The sequence below is a fragment of the Numida meleagris genome, chromosome 16, assembly GCF_002078875.1.
Source record: "Numida meleagris isolate 19003 breed g44 Domestic line chromosome 16, NumMel1.0, whole genome shotgun sequence".
Lineage (NCBI taxonomy): Eukaryota > Metazoa > Chordata > Aves > Galliformes > Numididae > Numida > Numida meleagris.
Window position 1 is genome coordinate 8,858,417 of NC_034424.1, and position 24,602 is coordinate 8,883,018.

Consider the following 24,602-nt stretch of genomic DNA (forward strand, 5'->3'; position numbering starts at 1 on the left):
ACAGTTAAGTACTGCAAATGTGTTTTCACCTAAGACAGAACCATAGAGAATGAAGAAAACTAGCTAGCTTATGATTCCCTGCTTTGGAGGGAATGTTCTTAGTGGCTACGAAGTGTTCTGGAACTCAGGATATTGGCCATTTCTCAGCAGCTCTGGATGTGTTACTGTCCTGACTTACATTCTAGTTTTTCTATAAGAAAAGGGTGACAGTTTTATTTTTGTGCAGTGCTGTAAAACTAATGAGTAAAAATTGCTAGACAAGAGCTAGACATTATTATTAGAAGTGTAACTGTAAACAGGAAGAGCTTTAATGATGCCAGCCACTGAGCCTCTAATCCTGCTCATGCTAAGCTTACATGATTCTTAAGGGAGGAAACCTGCCAGGAGTCTGCCATTGGCCTGCTGCAAATATTACACCTGCTGTCTTTCAAACCCCTGATGCACTACTCCTTTATTTATAGGTCTGGCTAATGCAACATTTAATAGCTATGCTGCCATTGAATTTACCACTAATTCAACAGTGACTAGAACTCTGAGCAGCCTCCTCGTGGATTTCAGAACCAGAGACGAAGACGCTGTTTTGCTTCGGGCTATGGAAGAAGTGGACTCCCTCCAGATAGCCATTAAGAACTCCTCCTTGCTTGTTGACATCAGGAGTGGGAATAGTATTGAAGGTGTCAGCTTCCTGAGTCAGAATGCTGTCACAGATGGTGCCTGGCACACAATCTCTGTGTCAATGGAGGAGCCTTCTGCACTGTCTTCCAGATGGGTGGCTCATTTGGATGGGTCTGTTAATATGACTCTGCAGGGAAATGCTGGGAACCTGGACTTCCTAAAGAACAACGCGCTGATTGTTCTAGCTGAAAACTTCACGGGCTGCCTAGGACAAGTGAAGATAGGAGGGATCTACCTGCCGTTCACCTCCCGTCTCTCGTACCCTCAGCCAGAACAGTTCCAGCAGTCCAGCGGAAGGACTGTCCAGTTAGGCTGCACGGGGGCTGATGTTTGTGCTTCGAGCCCTTGCCTCAATGCCGGCACCTGCAAGGACTTGTTCAACTCCTTCAGCTGTGCCTGCAGTGCTGGCTGGGAGGGGCTGCTGTGCGAGTCCGATATTGATGACTGCCAGTCAAGCCCCTGTGTTCATGGGGACTGTGTTGATGCGTTAGCAGATTTTCAGTGTGAATGCTTCCGGGGATACATTGGGAAGAAGTGTGACATCAATGTGGACGACTGCGTGCGGCACCAGTGCCAAAATGGAGCTACCTGCGTCGATGGGGTTTATGGCTACTCCTGCAAGTGCCCAGCACAGTATTCAGGACCTCGCTGCGAGTAGGTGCCTTGCTTGGTTTGAATCGGGATAGAGGAGCCCCCATATGAATAGGACTTTTACTTTGGGGCACTTGAATTTTTTTAATAAGGCTTATATTTAGAGCATTTGCACTGGTTTGGAAATATTCCAGCATATTTTAGTTACAGAGATATGCTTCATACCAGTAGAGGAAGTAGGAATCAACGTATTATTTAGACTTCTGTCTACTTGTGCTGTTTAAAGTGAACATTGAGATAAATATTTAAATGATTGAGCTTCAGTTCTCAGCTCTACCCAGGTTGGATTTCCTGTTGTTTATCCAATTTCTGCTGTAGGTAATTATCTAGTGCTTGCACTTTTCTTTTTGTGACCTAGCTGTGGTGCAGTTTGGTATTCCAACAATACTGAGGCAATACTTCTATTTTCTTCAGCAAGAATAGGCGACTGTGAGAAGAGTCCCAGTACCGATGACACTGCTACTGCACGTTTTATGAGCAGTGCAGACTCCTTTCTGGGGATGCTTAAAGTAACATTCCGTTACTATGGATAATTTCTGAGACTTTTCCCTTCTCAAATTGTGTCAAAGTCCTTCCTAGAAAAACCAGTGACTGTGCTTATGACCTTCGCCAGCCCAGTCTCCGCTGTACCCGAGTACATTTTTTCCTTCCTCACAGCTGATGGCTTTAAAGGCGATCTTCTGTTTTTCCCAGATGGCCATTCCCACCTGAGCAATGTGGTAAGAACTTCACCTGTCTGAATGGTGGCAAGTGCATCACTGAGACCTGGGGAGCCAACTGCACCTGCAAGCCAGGTTTCACTGGAAGGAAGTAAGTGTTATTTTTTGATGCCTGCAAAGGAGCTTGTGCTCTGACTTTTACATCCATGGGATAGCTGAACAGGTTCAAATGCTTCAATCTCTTATATATCCTTTTGCAGTTCAGACAACTCCTCCAAACGATAAACTGCCGTTTATTTTTAGAATAGGTGAGCTTGACATTATACTCTTAACAGTATCAATTTTCAAAGCATGCACCACTTCCAAGTATTTCTTTTGTCTCATGAGGATTAATTAACTGTGCTAGAAAATCATACTGGCTTCAATCATACAGAAATGACAAATGGAGGATTACTATGTGTAAAACTTCTACATTGCTGGGCCCTGGAGAAAGCACCTAGTAAAGATGTAACAGGAACTTCTCAGATAAATGAGGTTTTTGTAGGCTGTTTGATCTTGTGTTCTATGACACAACAACGTATGTGAGAAATTTCATTTAACTCTAATAGCTTTTCCTTTCCAGTTGTCAAATTAATATAAATGAATGTGATCCAAACCCTTGCCAGAACGGAGGTACCTGTCAAGACTCTGAGAACAAATTCAAGTGTTTGTGCAGTGCCAGCTACACTGGAGAGCGCTGTGACATTAACGTAAGCACTTCCTTCCCTTTGCTTTTGGAAGCTCCTCTCTGTTCTTCCAAACTTTGAGTTGTGAGAAGCATCAGCAGCAGGCTTAGTAGAATCCTTGGGTACCAGGGTACTAGTGAAACTGCCTCTGTGTTGTGTGTGCCTTGCCTAAAACACACTGGTAAGCACTTGGCGCCAAAGAAACTTGAAATGTGAAATAATTTTTTGGCAATGCTGTTGTGTGTTAGTCTTCAACATTTAACTGCAACAAATACTTCTCAGTATCCATGCAGGGAGCCAGATGGTTTCCAGAGCTGTCTCTTGGACTTTCCTTAGATTTGTACTTTGGACAATAATCAAGCTACTGCAGCTGGACCTACAAAAGAAGATATTTATATCTGCCTTATGCCCATAGTGGTGGTACAAAAAGAAAATCAGATATTCTAGTTATATCCTTTTCAAATAAGAACAATGAAGACAAATTTGATCCAAAGCTGGAAATGACTAGCAGCAAGTGTAATGCTTGTGTAGTGCTAAGGCTGTTTTCACCTTCATAGTGTAAATAAGGAGGTAAGAAGAGGCAAGGATGTGGAGGACAAGTTGACAGTGAATAACAGCTTCCTCCATTTATATTATTTAGGAAGCTGTTGGATAACATAAAATGCACAGTTTGCAGGAAAACCAGAAATGGTTGATCCAGCTGAGTTCACAAGGTGTGACAGAGATGTGTAATGCACCAAACAATAAGATAGTGTCTCAGTTGTTAAGTAGTTAACATTTATTTTCTTTACTCCCCCCTTTTCTGTTCACCACCTTGCACTCCCTCCCACAGCTTCTCGGAGAATGGAATTTAAGCTGGCATTTTGTCTTACAAAGTTACAAAGTAGCTTCTCTCTTCAAAGATCATCTGGGTGGAAATTTGTTTGGAGATGATAGTCAGATGAAATCAAGCTGAATATGATACAAGAGAAAAAGTAGCATACTTCTATCTGCTGTGTCTACTTCTGCCTGGATGGGCAGTTTCTGCGATGCTTTGCTTTTCTTTTTTTGCACAAGCAAAGCATTGCTGTTTGAGACTGGAATCCTTCCTGTGCTGAAGTTGTGAGATCATACACTTGCTTTTTCTATGTAAAGCCATTGCGTGGGCAGGTAGCTTGTCTGGTAACCTGGGAATGTACTAACCCATACTGCATGGAATAGGCTGTGCACCAAGGTGGAGTCTGCTGCTGTTGCTGTTACTAAGGCCTACATAATGCATGTGCCGTGAGGTCACTCCTGATGTTTCCAGTTTGCATGCATAGACTCCTGCAGGTATCTGTCTCTTCTGTCCCAGGACACTTCTTGTTGATTCCTTGGGTTCATTTTCATCACACCCACTGCTTTCTGCAGAACAGCCTTTTCCCTCCTTGAAGGACAGTGCCTGTGGTGGGGTCAGGGAGGACAGCTATGGCTAACAGGCGTGTATGCTGTTAATGGCAGTTGTAGAAGCAAAGGCCTTAGCTGCGTTGTCTTGCTCTTTCTCCTTCCCACCAACAGCAGCAAATAAGGAGTATGCAACAAGCAGTAGGATAGGCTGCTAAAAACTCCTGTAGCATTGGTAAAGTGCAACTAATCTGCATGCTTGTGCAAAACTAGAACTAATTGCTAGCGCATGGCTTGAGTTTCAGCATTCTCAGAATCAATTTAAACTTCAGAGATTCGAAAATGGAAGAAGGGTTTCCAGGTAGTCTGGGAATAGTCCTGTCGTGTATTGCTGTGTGCTGTGGCAGAGACTGGCATCCAAAAGCAGTAAATAATTGAGCTCGGATTCTTGGCAGATAGTATTTTTAACAATGAGAAATATTTCTTGTTTTTAGGCATATTTGTTAAAGGTTTCTTTAATGATAAAAATTCCACATTTAAAAAAAATTCTTTGTTGTTGTCATTCCCTGTCGCCTTAATCCCACCAGTATCAGAAGAATACTCATCTGATTTTGTTTCTCTGCTCTGTACTTGGGCCTTTTATCTTCTCCATCTCCCATCCATGTACTGACTTAACATCTCCCTTCCTGCTGCAAGCTTTCTTCAAGTCTGTTTCACTGTATTTTTACATAGTGTGGACATTAAAGTATGTCTTTCTAACTTGAAAGTTTTGAGCTCACCATCCAGTATTTATATTTTTTAAAATCTTTTGCTCTTGAATTTCATAAAGCTCATGCAAGGTGGCTATGCCTGTCCTTGTTTTTCTAACAGCTGAATAAATTCTCTACATTGCCATCAGAGGCATCACGGAACTTTTTTTAATAGCATCCCCCTGCTCATGGAAATGGTAGTGCTACTGAAAAATTCATGGTAGTCTGGTTTAACTTTATAGCTTTAAGAGTTTTTTGAGCTGCTGGTTAGATCTTTTCTGGTGACACCTACATATTTTAGTCTTTATCTCTGTAAAGAGGCTCCCCTTAAAAGATTCCCACTGTCGATACTGAAAGCACTGGCATTTGAATCTTAAGGGGCTGTCCTGCTGTGAAAAACCATATAGAAAGAATAGGGAGTGTGTGATATTATTTGGATAGTTTCAACTAACCTAATGCTGTCTGAAGTGTTGAGCAGACTGTTAATACACAGCCACTTGTTACAGTTAGAACAGCAGTAGTTACCTTCATTAGCATGCTGTGTGCAATGGACAGCTCTTCTTCATAGAAACTGTGTAGCACCAAGATTAGTCTCATAAATTGCATATAGTTTTGCTGTCCCCACGCCAGCTGGGATTTCCTATGTTGGGCAGTGAACTTGTCCTTGTTGTGGTCATTCTGAACGTGTGTCCTGCTTGACTGACTTAACTGTTCTGTCAGTAAATCCGTGTTTATAACTCTGTCCTAAGATTAACTGGCAGCTTTGGTGAAGTTGGAGAACATTATTGATGAGTGTCACCACTTTTGAATGAGAGGAAAACTTCAGAAGCTGTTGGTAGCTTTCTTTATATCAGAAGTTATCCATTAAAAACAAAAAGTTTAAACATTTGCTGAGATTAAAGAATGACCATAAGCATTCTCTGTGCAGATACCCTCAAGCCTGGAGCCTGTCCTTCTCCATCTGGGCACAGATCATCTGCCTTTTTTCTTTTTTCCCTCTATTCTGAGCACTCTGAGCTGTTGGACAGGTTTTTGTAACCACTGGAGTTTCATTGTTTCTCCATTAATTTCTTTTACAGAAAGGGACTCCAGCTTTCTTCCCCTCCCCACTAATTGAAGTAGCTGTCCCTGTAGCCTGTGGCTCTTTACTGCTGCTCAGTATTGGTCTCATATTCATGATTCTCACTGCAAGGAAGAGGCGCCAATCAGAGGGAACCTACAGCCCAAGTCAGCAAGAAGTGGCAGGAGCGCGGCTGGAGATGGACAGTGTCCTAAAGGTGCCACCTGAAGAACGGTTAATATAGGCACTGCCCTGGCAAGGAGACACACCTGCAAGGTCTGCTTTGACCTTGATCTTTCTCCAGCACTTGCAGCAGCAGATCCACTCTTATCTCAGTTTCCTTAAGGTGTGATAATGAAGACCTGGACTTAGAAGTACAAGGCAGACTGTATATGCGGTGGCTGTTCCAGCTGGTTTCAGTTTATTGAGTCACTTGCACACCACGAGCTCACAGTGAGCCTCTTTACTCGCTTCTTTCCTGCCCCGTGGGCTGTCCCATACTTTTACCTCAGTAGAAGCTGTTGAAGTGCACCAGCGTTGAAGTTTCTCTGGCTCCATTACGCTTCTCATGCAGCAGTGGCATATTTAAATCTGCTTTAAAAGGTAGGGTTAAACTAGGCACTAACTTACAGTGATGACTGGTTTATATATACTGTTCTATTTTTGCCAACAACTGAACGTACTCAAAGCTTTTTCAGCTCAGGCATATGAGGTTTTCAAATCTGTTTTCACAAGGCAATTTTCAACAGCAACAGCAGCTGTGACCTCCTGCCCTGTGATGGACACAGTGTTACAGGGAATTGTCACAAATTACTGAAATCATTGGTTTATGAAGTAATGTTAGACATTCCCATGGGTACCACACAACAGAGGTACAGTAGGAGCTTTGCAGGTTTGTGAACCAGTGCTGGAGCTACCTGCAGTGTCTGTTGCCTAACACTGAACTTAGGCCTTGCACAGGGGGAAGTGGTGAGCAGGAAAAGTCACCAGACCGCTTCCGCATTGCTTGGACTTGTAGGGGACTGTGGTTCCCAACCAGTGAAAGGGGGAAGTTGCGGTCAAGCACTGCTGTTGTCACTCTGATGGCAGCTTAGAGAGAGGTTATGGGGACTGGACTGGGATGAGGGATATGAAACGCAGCCTGTCCCCATGGAAGCTCTCAGTAACACCCTCTTCTACCACAGCAGCCTTTGTGGGCGCACCTTAGCAACTCCTCCGTTGTGGGAGCAGTTGGGGCTACGGGGACTGCCCTTCTCCTTGCAGTTGGTGCAGCCATGGTGATTGCCATGAAGAGGAGGCGAGCAACTCAGGGAAGATACAGCCCAAGCCGGCAAGAAAAAGATGGGGCTCGAGTGGAACTGTGGAACGTAATCAAGCTGCCGCCAACGGAGAGGCTGATATAGGAACTAGGGACACAAGTCATCCTTTAACGATCATGGAACTGCTGCAGCATTTCTGTCTTAGGTCTTGAAATGTGTTGGTGGTTTTTTCTTGTTTTTTTTTTTTTTTTAGGACAGGTCTGTTCTGCTTTAAGCTACTTCACAGGACACAGGTAACTGCCTACTGTTAACCTGGTAATATTCAACTGCTTGAAAGAGCTTGGTTAAGTTATTACAGCTCATCCCATAAAAACTTTGTATAAAATTGGTCTGTGAGCAAGGACAGTGAAGACAAGGGAGCAAAAACCATCCTGGAGGGGCTGCTGGAGGAGAAGTGGTGGCTGTGGCACTGCAGAGCCAGGGTAAGCAGAACCACTAACAGAATGCTGTGCTGCAGGTCAGTAAGGGAGGTGCTAGGGCCAGGTGATGCTGCCAGCCCTACTGACTGCCTCTGTCCCTCAGTCATCCAAGGGCTCATAGCTGTAGTAACTGTCACTGCCTTGCAGTCAGTATAAATTGCACCACACAGGTAAGTGAGAACGTCTAAGGGTGGGGAATAACCCACAGTATTAAGAATTTACACCTCTTTCAAAAAAACATGTGCCTGTGCTGCCTCTGTAAATCCAAGGCTGGTGGTTGACTGATGGAAGATAATCCTAGAGCTGCTGCTGTCCTTCCATAACGGGACCAGAGTTAAGTACCATTATGCTATAGCAGACACTAAAGTCTTTTCCTAAGATTAGACTAAAACATAGGAGTACATTAAGTGCCTTTTTAAGACTGAGTGGCCAGTTACAGAATTACCTTTAGAGAAAGTAGAATGTTGATGTGTATAAAACCTGATCACTTCTGTGATCAGACTTCACAACAGCACTGCATTGAGCCCGCTGGACTTTTTCCCATCGGTTCCCAGCTGCAGTATCTGCCATCCACACAGAGCAGACTGCATTGAGTCAAGAGCTGGCATTACATAGTATGAGCACACAACAGTCCTTAGTAAGAGATTGAACATTTGAACACGAGATGATCCTTGCTTGGGTGAAGAGGGGCAAGGGAGTCGTTTCAAGACCTGTACCCTTGTGGACAGCCAGGTTTGGGCTCGTCGATACAGAAGAATGGAATTTAGTTAAATAATGTATTGAACTTTAACATAAAACTGTTTTGGGGTTGTAGCACAGCATTCATTTTCTACTTCTGCTCTAAAAAGGGATATTAATTTTGTGGCTTTACTTCCTTTGTTACTGTTTTAGCTGATGAGTGTGCTGTTTTTCTTTCCTTTCGCATAATGTGGTAGAGCTTGCAGAAAGAACTACAGCAGAGCAGGCCCAAGAAGGGCTGCCATCAGTAGGCTTTCAGGATAATTGCTACGTGTATCAGTGAGAAATATTTAGAAAATAGTGACTGCTTTTTTATCTCCAGAATACTACTAATAAGCATCGTGTGAATCTGCACACCATGCCTCATTGCCACTGGAAGAGAATGCTGTCCTGTTACACTCTTTTTGCTCTTGGATTATTATTTTTTTTCCAAACCGTAGTGTTTTTTTTTTTTCTGTAATTCTAAGTAAAGGGAAGAGACAAAACTACTGATCAGGTCTGTCCAATTAAGAACAGGTCTTCTGCATGTGTGCAACTGTTGATGTAACGTGAAGAATGAAAATTTTGAAAAAATAGAACAAAAGCAACCATTAGAATGTGAGACTTAAAATTTCATGTGTAAAGTCACTTTTCCTGTAATATTTAGGAAAAGTTGAAAGAGCGTGTGGTGATCCCACCCTGGCTGTGGTTTGGGAAGGAGTTGGAGAGGATAGTACTGATAACTACAGAAACTACCTAGCATCAGTTCAGGGACATCGCTGTCACTTTGATTTATTTGTTAGCAATGCTGCTGTTTGTTACTTTTAACAGGAACGATTTGCTCTGTGTATTTTCCAGATGCTATTTAGGAGGGTCTAATATACCTCTAGAATAGAGACAGTTACACTGTCCCGTCACCTTGCTACAGGGGAAACAGTTGAACTGCACACCTGAAGAAAACAGTGAGTGCAATTTTCCCTGGCAGCATTTGGGCAACAGGGGATAAACAAATGAAGCAGGCAGCACTTTTCTGGGAGAGCAGGTCTGAAGGGGAAGACCTCACTGCAGAGCTGGTCACTGTGTCTCTAGGGAAACAAAAATGCAGGCCTGGTCTGAGACTGCCCTGCCTTAAGCTAAGGGTGGGTTTATCTCCTGCTGAGAAAGGACTCGGACCCCACACTCAAGCCCTGTGTTCTGCCAACTCTTCCTGCATAATCTTTACTTAAATTGGGAAGGTAGGTGTGGTTTTTTCCTTCATCCCATAAAGCTACAGCAAGATTAAGATATTCTTTGGTTTTCCCCAAGCAGGCCTGATTAAGCTCCAGGTCGGTGCCGGGAGACGAGAGTTACTTCTACTGTTTAGGTCTGCTCCATTCTCTTGTGTTAAAAATGAAAGCAGCAGAAAGATCTGAATGAACAAATTTTACTCTAACCTGTATTATTTGAGAAGAAAAACTGAACTGTGTTGTAAGAACCATTACTAAGCTACTGAAATATCCTGAAAGGCAGTAAGTAGCTACACATCCCACAACAGCAGACACCTAAAACCCAGCGAGCTGCAAGCAGTGAATCTGTCTGCACCCCCTGCTGTTCCTGGGGTAGGCAGCAGGAAGGCTGCTGCTCAGTTGCTGTACAGCATTAGCAGAGCAGACATTTGTATTTCAAGCACCCAAAGCCAGTACTAGTAAAAGTGTAAAAATACTTCGTCAGTGTCTTGAGCGTTTCTGCAAAATAATTTATGAAAGCTTTTTTTTTTTTTCAATAATGAACCTAACTTTCTTTTGATATTTAATTTTTGAATATATTTTTTCACAAAACTGGATTTGCTGTAGTTAATTGTTGTGATCCTGATTTCTTTTCTAATTGTAAACTTTATAATTTGTTAAAAAATAATAATAAAATAAAAATAAAAACTTAGAATGTCCCTCAAAACAAGTTTACAATAAAAAAAAAGTATAAAAATAGACCTAGTTACCATGATCTGTGATTACTTTTTGGTGAATTGTTACTTGATTTCGAGGTTGCTGATTTTGGTCTGTAACAGAGTTTGCACAGCCACAAGCTTCAGTGCTGCGTTACTCAAGTTTCTGATTATTTTCATTTCTGTCACACACCGTAACTCTAAACGCATCTGCACAGCAGCCAGTAAAGTTCTGTTGTAGAAATACAGAAGGGAGCTACGGAATCGTGCTGCATTCTCTGCTAACCTGAAGTGTGTGCTACTACACCGTACTGCACACTGTACTGGCTAAGCAGAGCTAGTAGTGCTGCCATTGACCTGTACAGTTACGAGCAAAGACACCAACTCAGCCTCTGTGTAAGGCCCTGGCACACCTAACAGCCTAAGTCAGTCAGGACAGACATCTGCACCAGCAGAAATTCTTTTCTGGAGAAATGGGGGACAGCACTCTCCAGCAGAAGGGAGAAAGCCAGGAGGACCACGCTTCAGTCTGTACCACATCATCTGACCAGTGTGGCTGGAGAGAATCTGCCTACAGCCAGGACTAAACTTCAAAGGAAGTTCACATTCAAGCATTTAGAAGAACATTTCCTCTGTAAAAAGACTTCACAGATCTCTCCTCTCCCCATCTGTCCGAAGACCTCTTCTCTAATCCCCAGCTGCAGGGCCAGAGGCAGAACTTGGAGGTGGAGCCAGCCAGGCTCTTGACCTAGTGCCTGCCCTCAGCCAGTACCTCGCAGCGATGGACACCGAGATGTGCTGTGTGAGGACCAGGGGCTCAGGCTGTGCTGCTGCCAGTAATGGTAGAGCAGCGCTACAGCTGCACCCTACACCACTTACCCCATACACTCTTGGGAACTTCACTCTGCAGTGCCAGTGTCTGCTGGTAGCGCCACTGGAGCTGCTGCTGGCATCCCTGGTCCAGCTGCAGGTCAGCTGTTAATGGACAGAGCTCAGAGTGAGCAGCCTGAACCGGAGCACCTGGAAAGGAGGCTAGAATGTGGAAATAAGTGACTAGACTATAACTGAAATGGCTGCACTGACTGCTTGGTACTTTAAGTGTCCCTGTGCAGTGAAACAAGCCTACACCCAGAGCCACCGCGGTGCACCTGGCATGACTGAGCTGCACATCCAGCTTGCTGCCCTGTAACAGCAACGCACCAGCATCACAGGCACTGAGGTAACTGCTGCAATAAACACTACCAGGCAAGCCTGAAACCAGAGCCAGATAATCAAAATGCTAGCTGCAGAGCAACGAGCCAAAGCAAAATGGATTTAAGTAAGTTATAAAAGATGTGAGAAAATTTGGTGCGTTTTCCTGAGAAGACAATTCTCAGTCTTTCTTTCTGAGAAAATACACTAGGTTTCTGGCAACTTAAGCAAACATTCCATAGAAAATTAACTAACTGTAGGCATATGCCCTTGCTTCAGCTTTATGCTTCCAGTAAAAGAGTGGTGAGATTACATAAAGCCTCTGTCTGCCAAAATGTTTAACTCTCTTCAAGCAATTAATTTTACAGTGCTACAAAATGAATCACGTGCTCACGTTTGCTTTATGATGCCAATCCTCTGCTCCATTAAAAACACGGGCGCGGGATTATCACAGCTCTGAGCGTGGTGGAACCAGGCAGTTCCCGGGGTGGGAATTTGTCTCCTACATTGCCACAACCTTCTGCAGTTCCTGAAGGACACTGAGGGACCAGAGCAGCTCTTGTCATCACTGGTTCAACAGTGCAGGGATGATTTTTTAAAAATGCATACACCTGTTAACCTCCAGCAGCCACAAGCAAAGTAAAGCAAAGATTTTTCCAAACCTGGATGTTGTAAGAAGCAGCAGCTAGAAGACTGCTCGTTCATTACTGCGTAATTAAATCTGCTGGTGTTGGAAGAAGCACTTTGGTCAGAAAGCCTACAGGGTAAGCATAAAAAAAGCACAAAACACATGAAAAAAATTAGAAATAAACTAGCATAAATCCTGTCGTGCAAATGGACACAGTTTGGGAAACATTTAGCTATCACTTACTTAGACGCTCTTTGGAAGGCAGCACGTCACGCACTCCTATTTAACAAAAGAAACACTGCTGCACACACTTCCTTGTGCAGGCCCTCACTGAGCCAACCACTCCTATGGCTGGGTGAAGGGATATTACTTTTCCCTGAAAAATGGCAGCCCTCTGTTACTGCCAGACTCCAACCACCTCCTAAACAGGAAGAAAACTGGGCAGATGTCCATCTCCTGTTTGAGTTTTTCACACGCACGTAAAAAGCAGAAAAAAAATGCAGGCAGCTCAGACCATTCCCTGCAGGTGAGAAAAGATCAGCGCATGGCAAGAAAAAGAAGGAAAAAAAACAACAAAAAATGTGAAATTCAGATGGCAAATCATCGGCAGAACTACCTGGTGCTTGTACATATCCCATATCCATCACCAGTGAGGAACTTCTTTTTCATCTGACTCGCACTAAACGAAATCTGAAAATTCCAGACTGGATTTATCTATATGTTTGCATTCTGAACGGTGTAAAATGAAATGGAGCTATTGTCTTGGACTTTAAATATTTTACTATGCAATACTAAAACCATCTGTCTTCCAACACAAAAAGAAAATACAAATTCAACTGAATGGCTTGTAAGAGTAACAGTGCTTTACAGAAATAGAATATTAATGCAACACTACGGTCTTTCTCAAACTGTTTGCATTTCAGATATTAGGAGTATTTTTCTTTTGTATTGCACAGACTCAAACACACAGACAGCCATTTTCATACACTAGAGTAAGAAAACCTCCAAGATTATATGAATAAAATAGATACATTGGAAATAATTCAGATAAAGCTTACAAGAATTTCCCCGTGTGTTCAAAACAATTTCCTTTATCAAAGGCTTAATGGTGATGTGATTACCTCTATGGAGCAATGTTTTAAATTGAACTCTGCCCAAATACAAAACAAATCGAAAAAAAGCACCACTTAAATAAAACAGAAATGATCACTGCAAAGACAGCAGCTTTTAAAGAAGTTGCCAAGATTAAGATGAAATTTCTTGAGAATGCTATTGCCACAGATAAGTGTCTTCGAAATCAGAATGGACGTACCCTTTAACCTTTCATTACATTGTTGTACTTCGTGACCTCTCAGTCCTTTTCATGGTCCAGTTAGCGTCTCGTTACAGCAGCCATCGGTTCTCATCAGAAGCAGGATAAGGATTGTGGCTTTTAAGACAGGCTGAAGGAGTGGAGAGCCTTGCAGACCAGAATGAAATCGCACTGCTTCAAGGCAGCAGTTAGCACTTCTGAAGTCCAGCAGTGACAGGCAGCTGTCAGGGATTGGCCTTCCAGCGTTACATTACTTACTCAGCTCCACTTGACTCTGATTTCTGTCTGTACAGACAAGCACTGCAGCTTTCATCTCGCTGCACTTGGGCCATCCTGTCAGTACGCTGGCATTTAACTCGAACTCATGAGCCATGGACTTTTATACTCCATTTTTTCTTTCTCTTTTTTTTTTTTTTAAATAATCAAGACATTGTTACATCCCATTCATATACTGCCATCTATAATGTTTATATATAATATTAACATACACATACGTAAGAACTAGGATACTCTCTTTCCTTATGGACTCTATTTTCTGATACATTTAACAACAAAACATAACCAACAAAAACAAAAAACAAACAAAAAAAAAAAAAACAAATACAAACAACAAAAAATAAACCAATTGCTGGTGTTTCCAGTTTCCCAACAGGGATGCAGGACCAAACCCTGAGCAACTGCTCTGTGCTATGGTTTTGCTGTAATGAAGAACTGTGACAATTCTAGACCAGAGGTCCCTATTACCTCTCCGTGTCAGCGCACCAGGGGAGGGAAATGTGAAATTTGCAACCAAAGTTCACCCAATAGTATGACCTAAATGAATGAATGACGGGACAAACTTGGAACCCAATGGATTATTAACGCGGTACAGCCCACAAGTCTGGGTTTGTTTGCTGCACTCTACATGAGAAAGCAAAATATTATAACTGTACACAACACAGGAAAAACTGAGCTGAACACCATTCAGACAGGCAGCAAGAAAACACTAGTATGGTGTGCTGTGTCATGCTGCTGGCTGCGCTAAGGGCTGAAAATACAAGGAGGAACTTCTGCATCAGTAGTATTGTCTGAAAAGCTACGTGTGGAAAACCAAGCCAAATCAAACCAAAACCCAACCACCTTCATGCTTTGGTCAGTGCAAGAGCCATGGGTGTGTTCAGTGGCAGAAAGCGAGGAAACAGTTGCAGGGATCAGGACAACATTGGAACTCCCCAGCAAAACAAATTCTGGGCAAAAAGCAGTCGTGTGAATTGCAGCATGGGGATGGTCCTGCAGCCTTAAAAGAAATGCTTGGTTGTGTGCTGGCTCAAAAACAAACAAACAAACAAAAACACCCTCTGTCAATTCCAAAGGGACATCAAAAGGCCATCGGGCACATTACTCAAAGGTTTCCCATTGCCTTCTGAGCTGTTCAACCTTACCTGGTGTGGATGACACATCTTGCTTGGTCTTTTTTAACAGATCTTCAAATGGATCTTTTGTCTCCTCAGATTTTGAGGACAGTAACACTGACTCTAAGCCCTTAGCTGGCCTGGAAGGGATCAAAGGGGGTTCATTAGACAGAATAGCTAGTGGTTGTTTGGTATCTACCTTGGAACTGGACTTGCCCACCTGTAATGTTCTGGTTTTAGAAGGACCACTTAAACATGCTGGCTGTAGAGAGCTTGCTGGAGAAGGGCTGTGGCTCTGCAGCAGTAAGGAGCTAGCTGGTGACATTGCTGGAGCCTGGCTGAACAAGTTAGGCATGGACAGTGTTGAAATGTTTGGCTGAGGTCTGTGTGGTGGGTAGAAACTAGAATTAGGTGTTATGAAGCTAGAACTATAAGCATGACCTAAGGTGGGGGTGAAAGAGCCCCTTGGGGGCCTAACAAGAGACAATGAAAGGGCTCCTGGCACTGTTTGTGTAAAAGGATTAGGAGATGCCTGTAAAAAAGGTGGCAGTGCTGGGGAAGGATAACTGAGTGACTGGACAAATGGTGCAGCTGGAGGAGGCACAAAGTCACTTGCCACCGATGCAAAGCCAGCTCCAGAAGGTGGAGTAGCTGAGCTCTGCAGGCTGTGGGAACTTTGCTGCGGGCCACTGCTTTGCCAGCTGGCTGTTTTTAATGGATCCAGCAGATTCAGAAGGTAGTCACTTTCATTACCTGTATTATCTGTCTTCACCTTGACAGGTTGGAGCATCTCTGCAGTGCTGTTAGCACTGGACAAAAGCTGAGATGAACAAGAGGAATAATTTACAGACTGCTGGACTTCAGGTTCTAAGGACAACCTAGCAACTCCAAAGGGCTCTGCGATAAGATCTGAAACCAACTGGCTACTTCCTGTAGCGTGAGCGGTGAGAATTTCTGTTGTCCCAGTTGGAGTCTGATGCTTGGAAGCCCTGGGTGCTGGTGGTGGTGGCACTATCCCCAGTTCTGGAGTCTTTCTCCCCTGTGGCCTAGGAATGGTGATGTTCCCTTGAGCAGCAGGACTGGAGTCATCCTTTTCTGCAGGAGCCAGAATGCTGTCTCTGCTCCGGGGTCTCCTTGTGACTGGCAGTACATTACCACGTGCAGTCAGGGGCCTTTCCGGTGAGCTCTGGGAGTACTTGGTAGGAATAGCCATGTCATCATGACCCATATTCCACAGCTTGTTGTAAGGGTGAGACAGCTTCATGGGTGGCACAATCCTGTTCCTCTCAGACCCAGCAAGATCCATTCTCTACAAGAAAACAATGTTAACTTTCACTGATCTCCTCTCAGCATGGATCAGCCTGAAGACAGGCTGCTCAGCTAATAGTGGAGGAAGATCTATCCGTCCACAGTGTGAACACTGAAAGGAGAGGGACAATTGCATACAGCCTAGGAGGACAGGCAGGAAAGCAGAAGTAGAACTCTGCAGTTTTAATTCCAGCTCTGCCTCTAATAAGTTTTTCAGCTATGATATATTGTGGCATCTGCTGTTAGCTAAGTAAGGAGCATGCATGTATATCTACAGTAAAGAAGTAGAAAAGCCTGAACTGTTGTACAGAAAAAGCTGTCGAACGAAATATCTGGATGTAACACTAAATTAATTATTATTTTAAGGTAGAAATGACATCCTTTTCTTTCCTGTCATGAGTTTGTCACTTTCTCTGCTGCATATATTCAGTGAAATTCTTCATAAAGAATATTCCTCTTTAGCAATCTAGATTGTCCAACTGATGTTTCAGTGAAAAAAGCTACTGTCTTACAACTGAGACTCATTTCCATAATTTCTTAATTCAGAAATGAACTTTGAAACACATGAACAAATTGATGCACCTACTCAATACTAAGTAAATATTACTCAAGGAATAATGGAAGACAGACAACCCTAGTTCTTTGCAAATTTCCCCAGGGCATATGAAACCCTGACCAAACCTGGTAATCAAACGTGCATCGCTGATCTCCCTCTTCTTTTGGAGTCCGCAGGTCTTCCAGGCTCTTAGCCTGGCTGAGAGGCTGAGGCTGTGTTTCTACTTCTAAGTTAGGGAAAATGTCTTCAAGGAGGTTGATTTCTGTGGCGTTGCTTGAGAAAAGAGGGCTTGGAGGCAGAGGCCCTTTTGCCTTTTCCGGACTGACAGCCTCTTCCCCATCAGCACTATCAGATTCTTTCAGAGCCCGGTACGGCTGAGGCCTACAAGACAGGAAAACAAAAATCATGTAGCAAATGACTTGTCTTACTCATATGTTTAAAAACAATTATTTACCAAGGAGCTGGATGGCTTTACAAGCTGTTTTTGGGTAGCAAAATGCAGCATACAGCATCTCATGAACAGCAGGCATGTGAGCAAAGTGACTGAGGGCAGGACACACAAAGATGACTTTGGCACTCAAGGAGTTTTCAGAAGGGAAAAGATGGAAGATGGAAGTACTTGGAGGAAAGCTGCGGCGATGCAGTTACAGACAGACTGAGAAGCCAAGTCCCCCAAAGCAGGAATAGCTGGATGCCAGCTCTCTGCTGTGACAGCCTGGCCCTTCCCACCCAGGCAGATGGCTGTTCCTGTGCTCGGGCCTTGCACACAGGAAGTCAGAGCAAGCACACCACAAAGTGCTCGTGTTCTGCAGGCACTTACATTCTCAGTTTCAAGCTAACTCAGCACAAAACATAATTCAGTGTTTTCCTGCAATAATTGGGAACACTGTGCAGAGTTCCAATGTTTGTACTGGTGTCATGTTATCAAGAAACAACACAATCCATTATGGAGACACCTATTTTACATGTACAGCCAAGGCCGAGTTAGCAAGCTGCTTTTCTTGTACATACCTCAGCAAAAAGAAATGAACAACAGCAGATTTGCATATAGGTTCTGCGTACAGAGAACAGCAGCATAATGCACATCCAATTAATAACAAGAAGTGACATACGTATCTGCAGTGATTGGCATTTGGCTGGCAGTCAATTTTAGTGTGGCATTTAAACAAGGTTTCAATTAAAATAAAATATTTGTGAGACCTCCAACGCCAAAGATAATATGGAAAAACCCTCCTCTTCTTTCCATATTTTATTATAATACATCCTTATCACACCGGTTTATAAACAGTCCTTACTTCCTTCACCAACAAATAAGTAGTAGGCATTCAGCTAGCAACACAAGAATGTAATAATGTAAGAACAAGACAGATAGCTGATGGTACACGTCCCAGGAAAAGGGTGATCTTGCAGATCTTGATTGTATCTTTAATCTCTCACATTCTGTGTGCTCATCTGCTAAGCACAAAATCACACTGCAAAAATACCGAAACGCTGAGGAACCCTGCACACAAACCCAACAAACCACTTGCTATTTCTGGCATAATCCTGGGTCAGGTTGTACTCCAAGCCCTTGGACCTCTGCATGGTGACTCATCTGAGTCACCGAGGAGCTGGTACCTGAGAGAACAAGCAAGTGGAACTGGAAAAAGCTGATGACTACACTGAAATAAAGCTCATAGGACAATCCAAAAAGCACAGTTAGCACTGTACGAGGAAGAACAGCAGAAAGTTTGGACAGGAACACAAGCAGCACATTGGAACAAAGGGCAAGTGGAAGGGTGCCTCCTACAGAGCTTGTCTCGAATGTAATGCAATAAGCTGTGCATTGCTGCATAGTGTTTCATGCAGAAGCATACTTTTGCATGCCTTTAAATATGAAAACAAGCAGGAGAAACGCAGAACATTCATCAAGTGCTGTACAAAGGCTGCAAGAGTATTTCCAAAATTGCAAGTATAGGAGCAGGCACCCTGACCAATGCAAAAACCATTGTTTAAAGACTGAATTAATACAACGAAAGAATAAAGGATAGACCATTCAAAAGGAGCAGAGAAGAAAAAGTTTTCAGAGAAGCCAGATACAGGATCCTCTTCCTGCTGAAATTCATCATCAGAAGAGTCCTCAGAGAGGAAGACTGTATAGTGTCGCATAGGCTTTACAAGGCTGAGGGAAACAGGGAGAGAAAAGGAAGTTATCAAGTTGTCACATTGCAAGCTGCAGAGGAGAGAGAAAACCAAGTGATTCATAGGCTCTAAGTAATTTCTGAACGTGACTGACTGCCACTGCAAAGAGCTCTGCAGACACGCGTTGAGCTGTACTTTCCAGGGAGAAAATAAAACTCTTCTAAAAATGTCTAGGGTTATCTGGTTGGGTAGGGTGCTAAGACCTGCAATCAGATCCCTGTTGCAATAGAAGCCAATGCAAAAATCCCACAGTTCTGCCCATAGCATTTTGTCAGTTACATATCACTGAGAATATCCCAGCTATTGTACCGAATCAAAACGTACATCACGACTGACAACCGAGATGGGAGCTTAATATTGCTACTACAGAGGTCCACAATAAAGTTTGTTACTGCAATGTAAGCACCATCAGGCTCATCGTGTGGAACAAAGGATAGGTCTTGACTCTGTAAGCAATGTAAGCTTCTTTTGTAAGAAGAATACACTGCAGAAGAGGACCAAAAGCACAGCAAGAAAAGGAAACTGATTTATTACTTTTATAGTACAGATACAGTTGCCCTTGAATCAGTCCTCACTGTTTCTTAGCTCTCTGGTCTAATTGTTGAAACTATGTAACTGTTCTGAGAAACAGTCCCAAACATTAGGTCAGAAAAAGAGAAGTTGGACGCCACAAGCAACAGCTCAAGAGGGCCCAAACTGCCACTGAGAATAAACATTATTCACAATCAGGTCAGAGCTAATTAATAAAAAGTCTAAAATAGCGGTGGCAGCAGATGCAGCTGATGGTGTTAAATCATAGTCTGTGGTGCTCCAATTAAAGCTGTTGCATAGCTGTTCTTTTCCTCTCACGCTATAATAGGCATCCAGGGAAAGACAGGGAGCTGCCACTGCATTAGGAGAAATTTGTGATTTTTTTTAAAAAAACTTTTCTTTTTTACTAAAAGAGAGACTGCCATCCAAAGGCTTCAACTCGCATTAAAAAATCCATCTAAAGCAGTGCTAGAAAGCAAAGATGCTTAAAGAATATATAGATTTATGTATTAGAATATGTAGGGTTTTTTTGAACTTCCATGCACACCTACTGTCTTCTTCTCTTTGGAAAGCAAATTAACATTTAATATGATTCAAGCAAACGTAGAACTGTTTTCCAGAAATCAAGGGCAACACTGAATCTCGGCGCCGCGCCGTGCGGCTGGTGAGGCCTGGAGCAGATGCTCAGGTGCAGCTGCCCTCGCAGCACGGCCCCGACACCTTTTGTTTGCCTTCAGAGCGTGCCAAACGCAAACGCATCGTGTCGGTGTGTGCGTAGGAAGAAAACGAGCTATGAAGAAATAAGACAGGATTTCTTTTGCTAATTCATCAGTTGCCCCTCACTGCAGATCAGCGCAATAAGATTGCATTTATAGTAAGATAATATGCACCGTTTTTCTTGCTGTTGCAAGACTCCTGAAAGTGGGATCTCCTAATTAGAAAAAAGAAAGCGCTTCAGCTTTGCTGTCAGTGTGCTCTAAAACAGATTTTGGCCAAAGACGAGGGATGAACAGTTTAAAATCGTCCAAGTTTAAATTTTTTATTAGCTTGAGGCAGTGGAATCCAAAAAAAGTACCTATTCCCTCATTAACCCAATTCGCCAACTCTCCTGCAGTCTGCCACCCACCACTTGCTAGGATTTCATACACAAAGAGCTGTCTCTGAAAGGCAGGTCACAGCAAGCCCGGCTACAAGGCAGGCGCTGCTGCAGCCTTAGAGGGAAGAAAGGATGTGTCCGTCACAGCTACAACCCTCATCATCTCCACATGACTGCACCAGCTCCTGCCTACCTAATCTCTTAGCTGAGTTACCATGCAGATGACTTGCTGATCTCTTTCTAATGTTTAGTTTAACATGTCTTCGGTTAGCACTAGCATATGACAGTACTGACAGCCGTGGCTGTTCCTTTTTAAATATCATGTCAGAAACACAGTGCAATAAAGCTGGGGATGCGCTCCATGGCTCTGCGTACCATTATGATAGTATGGGTTTCTTTTTTAATGAGGAAGATCTGCATCTCAGGAGCTTTTTTCATGTGTCAGGATGCATGGACAAATCAGCGGCACATCACACTGGCCAAAAATGAAATGCTGACAAATGTAGATATTTCAAATTTAATTGACACCTAAATGTACTTGAGATAGAAAAAACACATACTGAAAATGTGAGTACAGGATTTGGATTTGGGCATTAATAAGGAGAATTCTGTAATAATTTTAAAAGATAGTTCCGTTATGAAAAAAATAAATGTGTGTATTTTATCAACTGTTCTGCTTTTTCCTGATTACGGAGATGATGATACAATGGAGTCATGTTGGACTCCTTGTCACTGTTCTCCCAAAAAGGGCTTCCCAAATTTGAGGAAGGATTTATTCTTTCTATTTTAAAGAATAGCTGTGCCGCTACTCCAGGGAATTAAGGAATTTGTCCCTCTTACACAGTAAAATGAAAAGAATGAGGGGTTTGGATGCAGTGGCTTTTTCTTGCCAGTATGAAATAAGAGACTTGGGACTGCAGGGATTACCCAGTAACTATTCACTACGAACAAAGCACAGACCTAGCACTGGGATTCCTTCCTGCATGTTCTGAGCACTCAGTACACCTGAGTGTGAGCTAACAAACACACTAAATATTTTATTTTTAAAGTGGCACTTTGCATACTGTGAATTTTCATAGAAGCAGAATAGTCCAAGAAAAATTAAAATATTAGCATGAAGCATATTTTTAAATTAAAGCATGAAAAAAGTATATCACGAGTAATCCAATTAGATAACAGAAATAACAGCCCGTGATCACTACGCGCAGTAAGGGCAGGAAACTGGTTCAGAGTTTTACTCAACTTTCTGCGCGTTTTCTACAAAGTTGGAAAAAGGAACAAAGGATTTAAAGTGGGAACAAGCTGGATGACACCTCTGCCTGCTCTGACAGATCTCGATGCAAAATTCTACAAAGCCATCTCCCATTTTCGTCCTATTTCTCAATAATAAGTACACATTCACCAATTTCCCCTGCAGATATCATAGCCGTCTCTCTTTACACAGGCAAGCTGCACACATTTGGTAGGTAGGTGGCAAAAATAAGCACCAGAACTGAAGTTTCTTGCAAAATATCCTACTGGAAAAGTGGGAGAGACAGGAAGGAATCTGGAAAGACTCCCAAAGGTTCTTGCTTGGCCATGTACAAAGAGCACGACTGCTCTCAGTACGCGTCTTCCCCACTTGCTGTCCTTTTGCTGGGCCATCTGCGTTCCTGGCACCACCTTTGTTGAATGTAGCTTTTTAGAAATCAATTTTCTTGTGGTAGAAGAATCAAAGCCATGCAACCAGTCTATCTGCTACAGTCTACAGGATTGTCCTCTGCATTCCAGCCAACCTCGTTCAAATGAGTACTCGCAGGTTTAGCTTTTTTCCTAAGCAGAGACCCTTGCTTGAAGCGATGCCATAAAAAACCTCCTCAGTACACAAATTCTGTGTGGCAGAGCTTCGAGAGCCTGGTTACAACAACTGGAAGTTAATGGGCTTTATGAGCCTGTATCATTTAACACAGCCATCATGCTGACTTCACGCTAAATTCAGTGTAATAACCTACTATTGCACTGCAGCCTAATTTCATTCATATGATATAAGAGAAAACCATTAGCTTCTCTAAGTCCTACATGAGTTCTGGAAAGCCATAATGAACTGCAGCAGCACTGACACGGGTTTAGCCAGCCCAAGACCCTTTTGACATGCTGTTAATTGTGAGCCTGACCCTCTGATTTCCTATTTTAATTTCCTCCCACTCTGCATGCCCTAGATGCCAGCTCCTCAGTAAGCCAGTACTTAGAGAACAGATCCTAGAGCCCTCTGGAAGCCTATTCTACATTTAATAGGAAATCTTGCTGTGGTGTAAAAGAGAGCTCTTGAAAAACTGCTTATCTGTTAAAAATGCAACACCTTATTTCTGTGAACAGCTAATCTGTGTTTAAGGAGATATGTCCCACATGTTTAGCATTGCCTCAGATGGCAATCCTGCATTTTCTGAGCTCTCAGGTTCTTCCTGCTACCTTTTAACTGAATAATATTTTTAAAGATTACACATTTTAGATTTAATGGCAATTTGGAAGAATCCTTGTACATCATAGACTTTACCTTTTTATCTAATTGCAAAACCAAACAAAAACACCACATTTTACTGAAATGGGAAGAAAATCACTGAAAATTGTAATGCAGGAAAAATAATTATTTCATCAGCTCTTCTAAATGCGAAGGTTTAACAAGACTCCCACTCTCCTGTGTTTTAATCAAAGGCTGGTTGGAAAATAAGCACATATATGCACCAATAATATTCATCTGCACGGATTTAAAAAATTGACTCCTATAACTTAAGATACAAATTTTCTAATATTGTAAGAAATGCATTAATAAATCTACATGATGGTTTAGTTTTCAGAGATAACAGGCACCATCACAGAAGGAAAAGAGGCTGCAGTGAAACGAGCTCACTTGTGATCTGTGCCACAGCGCCAGGACCCTGTCCCCAGCAGCCAGGAGCAGGATGCAAGTCCCAGTCTGAGCTGGTAATCACCGCCTGGGAAACGTCTCTGAAGCTTTCACATGATCAGTCCTTCAAGAGCAAAAATGTAGTGCCAGTTTTAAATATAAAAAAGAAATTTCTCCTGGAGCAGATGCTTCTCCTCACAAGCAGATCCTACATACAAGCTCCTGATCATAACTGGCTAATGATTAGCTCTGGGACCAATGCAATTAAGCTAAATATTTTGGTTAAGTTCAGGTCAAGAAAAGCACGCTCTCAGCGCTGCCACGGCTTTCACAGAACCCCCTCTGATGTACAGTAATGGTACTTGAATGCTACCAAGTTACAACAGCAAAAATACAAACTGTAGTGTTTTCATTCATTACAGTATTATCCAAGAGGGAGAAAAACAATGCGTGTTTTTTAAAGATAGAACTGGTGTTATATTTTTAGTTTAGAACAATAAAGGAACATTATTTCATAAAGGGATAGAAAAAAATGTTTGTGGAAAATGTCGTTATAATCTTTAATTACTATTTTAAAAAATACATTTTGTTTATTCAAAATATCATTTTGAGGTAAACAGTAAGAAGCTAGGATGAGCGATTCTCTCCCTGTTTCAAAGGCACTGGCCTGAAGTTATTTCTTTGACAAGCCACTTACACGATCTTTCTTTCAGATATTTCTGCCATCACAACTAATTCAGGCTGGCTTGTGATTTTGCCAACAATAGAAATTCAAAGTCTCAGACACTATCTTCTGTGTCAATGCCTTGAAGGTTACATGTCCTCCACTTGTTCACCCCAAATCATAGTGCTTGTCCTCCTGCTCCTCTAACTTGTTTTTATTCCAACTAACCATGCACATTACAGGATATCTGGTTGGCTGCAACATTTTACAATTAACTATCTGGAAGAGTTCTGTACACATTCGTTTTGTCACCTGAAGCTGATGAAAGGAAAGGATGAGAATACATTGGTAGCTGCTGTGCCACTGAATTTGAACTAGAAAATACTGAAGTTGGGGCAGGCAAGGAAAAGACCAAGTCCTGGTACCACACAGCAACTGCCAGTGGTTCTAGGAACATTACTTGGTTTTCTTTCACGTTGATAAGATGGAAAAATCTCTCAGTACTAAAATGATCATACAGAAAAATCCATCAGCTTTATAGCTACAGAGAACCATCATTATCTCTGGTAGATTACCAGCAATAATTTCCACCCCCCCAAAAAA

The 24,602-nt window shown here is 42.6% G+C and overlaps 2 protein-coding genes across 20 annotated transcripts in view; one reads left to right on the forward strand and one right to left on the reverse strand.

The window, feature by feature from the left end:
* CRB2 (crumbs 2, cell polarity complex component) overlaps positions 1-10,302 on the forward strand; it is a 67,566-nt gene extending 57,264 nt beyond the window's left edge. For 10 of the 14 annotated variants that reach the window (XM_021413754.1, XM_021413755.1, XM_021413752.1 and 7 more), the window contains 4 exons: positions 462-1,329; positions 2,020-2,136; positions 2,608-2,734; positions 5,901-7,208. In XM_021413754.1, coding sequence (XP_021269429.1) covers positions 462-1,329; positions 2,020-2,136; positions 2,608-2,734; positions 5,901-6,125 — 1,337 coding nt within the window. In that variant the 3' untranslated portion in view covers positions 6,126-7,208. Of the gene's footprint in view, positions 1-461; positions 1,330-2,019; positions 2,137-2,593; positions 2,735-5,900 lie in introns of all 14 variants that reach the window. The other 4 variants (XR_002443581.1, XR_002443583.1, XR_002443582.1 and 1 more) reach the window with 4 other exon arrangements.
* The window catches only part of DENND1A (DENN domain containing 1A), a 179,572-nt gene continuing 167,808 nt past the window's right edge, over positions 12,839-24,602 (reverse strand). For all 6 annotated transcript variants that reach the window (XM_021413768.1, XM_021413767.1, XM_021413769.1 and 3 more), the window contains 2 exons: positions 16,769-17,024; positions 12,839-16,088 (listed from right to left, as the gene is read on the reverse strand). In XM_021413768.1, coding sequence (XP_021269443.1) covers positions 14,766-16,088; positions 16,769-17,024 — 1,579 coding nt within the window. In that variant the 3' untranslated portion in view covers positions 12,839-14,765. The remainder of the gene's footprint in view (positions 16,089-16,768; positions 17,025-24,602) is intronic.